We start from the raw sequence: 2,103 nt of genomic DNA on the forward strand, positions 1-2,103 counted from the left end.
TGAAAGCTCTTATAACAAGTAGAAATATGTTTTCTCTGATTCCTAACTACCGATCCTCTCTTAGATAAAAGAGAACACATCTACATCGTTATTTACACGGCAGTCTTTTGTGTATCTGAAAATCAAATCTTCACCATTCTTCTACAAATGGTTTTTAATTCCCCCCTGTAATATTTTAAATAAATCTTAAGTGGCCTCGCAATTCTCTTTCACAAAAGTAAGAATGATTATAAATAGAATTAAGCTGGCTTTGCCTATAAGTCTGGTCTATTCTCTAGGAAGTTTCTCAGGTCAGAACGATGCCATTATTTTTTTCTTTGCAGGCTTAGGGCCTTCCTGAGCTATGGGAATAAAAGTTGTTAGGGGATAGTATGTGGGTATGCTGCCAGGGGGACAGATGGGAAGCAAGTGGCATCTCCACAACCCAAGAACAAACAATCGTACGTTATAACACTTGAGCTGTGACAAACATAAATCTTGAATTAGAGTTAATTAAAGAGGAGAAATACAGCATAGGTGAAAGACTTTATTTGCTTATGGTTTATGTGAAAAAGTCCTGGGATTTAATTGTCAGTCTTAACAAGGACCAACACTGAAATGTAGTTGACATGAGAAAAAAACAAAAACAAAACAAAGTCATGAAAATCTTGCTGTGGTAGTAGACCACAGGAAATCCTGTTCTCATTAATCTTTCATACTGCTTATTCCACAGAATATGATATCAAATCTGCATACCACATCTTAAGTGGAACATTGAAAAATTATAAAGTGCTCAGGATGTTGAAGGCTGGAAATAATCTCTAACAGGCAATATGAAAGATCTGGGATAATTTTGCCTGGAAAAGATAAAGCTAAGAGGCACCTGGTAATGCTCTGCAAATATTTGGAGGGCTGTTATGAAAAAGAGTGAGCCCATGGTGGGTGGGGGGACCTGTGGTGGAGTTAGACCCAGAGCCCTAGTCTGCCACTCACTGGCTAGAGGACTTTGGACCACTCGATGTACCTGATCGTGCTGTGGAACACTGTATTGTTGAAAACATGGCTGCAGTAATGCTTCTGGTCCTACTTGCTCTTCGACTCCATCAATATATAGAGTCTCTGTCCTTTTCTTGTGACCTTGGGTGGACCTGTGTGACTGCCTTGACTAAAAGAGTGTGGTAGAAGTGATGCTATGTGACTTGCAAGGCTAAGTCAGAAGGGCTCTTTGGCTTCTTCCTGGCTCTCTATGTTGGAGCACTTGTCTTTGGAGCCCTGAGTTACCACGTGAGGAGCTGGACACCCTGAAGCTTCCATGCTGGAGAGACAGGTGGAGAGGAGAGAGACCAGCTGGATGCTCCAGGCACTCCAGCTGCGCACCTGATTGCAACTGCAAGAGGGACCCCTAGAGAGAACTGGCGGGAACCATGAGAGATGATAAAATGAAGCTGCTATGGGCAGGAGTGGCTTATTACATAGAAACATACCAGTGGGACATTCTGTGAGCCTAATTTGTAAAGAGATTATGATACTGAGCCATAGAGAGGTGTTGAGACCAACAAAGGAGATGCTCCATTTTGTGGTTTCATACACTGAGTGCCATGATCACACCTGTTTGACAGGATGAGACTGACACCAGAAGCCACAGGAAGCAGAGGTTGGCTCATCCTGGAAGGGTCCCTACCTCCAGATGGTCTCTCTACATGTCTCTCCAACGTGGCAGCATCAGGGTGTCCGACTTCCTCACGTGGTAGCTCGGGGCTCCCAAGGCAAGTGCTCCAAGACACAGAGCCAGGCAGAAGACAAATGGCCTTTCTGACTTAGGCTTGCAAGTCACATAGCCCCACTTAGAATTGTTTAACGGGACATTAATCACTTCAAAAAGTGTGCCCCAAGGACTGCAGATATTCAGGCTGGATGCCCCTCAAAGGACACTTGCAGTGGGTATGAGTCAGGCTTACAAGATGAATCCAGAATCAATCTATAATCTTAAACCTCCTCTTTCTTTAGATGTACATTTAATTAACCTTGTCATACCATACATGCATCTCTGTAAACCACCTCAGATCCTTTTTATAACAAGATGAGACATAAAAATAAAAACAATCTATTAGTATTTAGCAAAAA

General features: G+C 42.6%; 1 protein-coding gene across 1 annotated transcript in view; it reads right to left on the minus strand.

The window, feature by feature from the left end:
• The window catches only part of DNAH6 (dynein, axonemal, heavy chain 6), a 318,529-nt gene that overhangs the window by 113,325 nt on the left and 203,101 nt on the right, over window positions 1-2,103 (minus strand). The window contains exon 43 of the mRNA XM_012644194.1: window positions 1,464-1,483. Within this exon, the coding sequence (XP_012499648.1) occupies window positions 1,464-1,483 (20 nt within the window). The remainder of the gene's footprint in view (window positions 1-1,463; window positions 1,484-2,103) is intronic.

The sequence above is a fragment of the Propithecus coquereli genome, unplaced genomic scaffold (assembly GCF_000956105.1).
Source record: "Propithecus coquereli isolate 6110/MARCELLA unplaced genomic scaffold, Pcoq_1.0 Scaffold208, whole genome shotgun sequence".
NCBI lineage: Eukaryota > Metazoa > Chordata > Mammalia > Primates > Indriidae > Propithecus > Propithecus coquereli.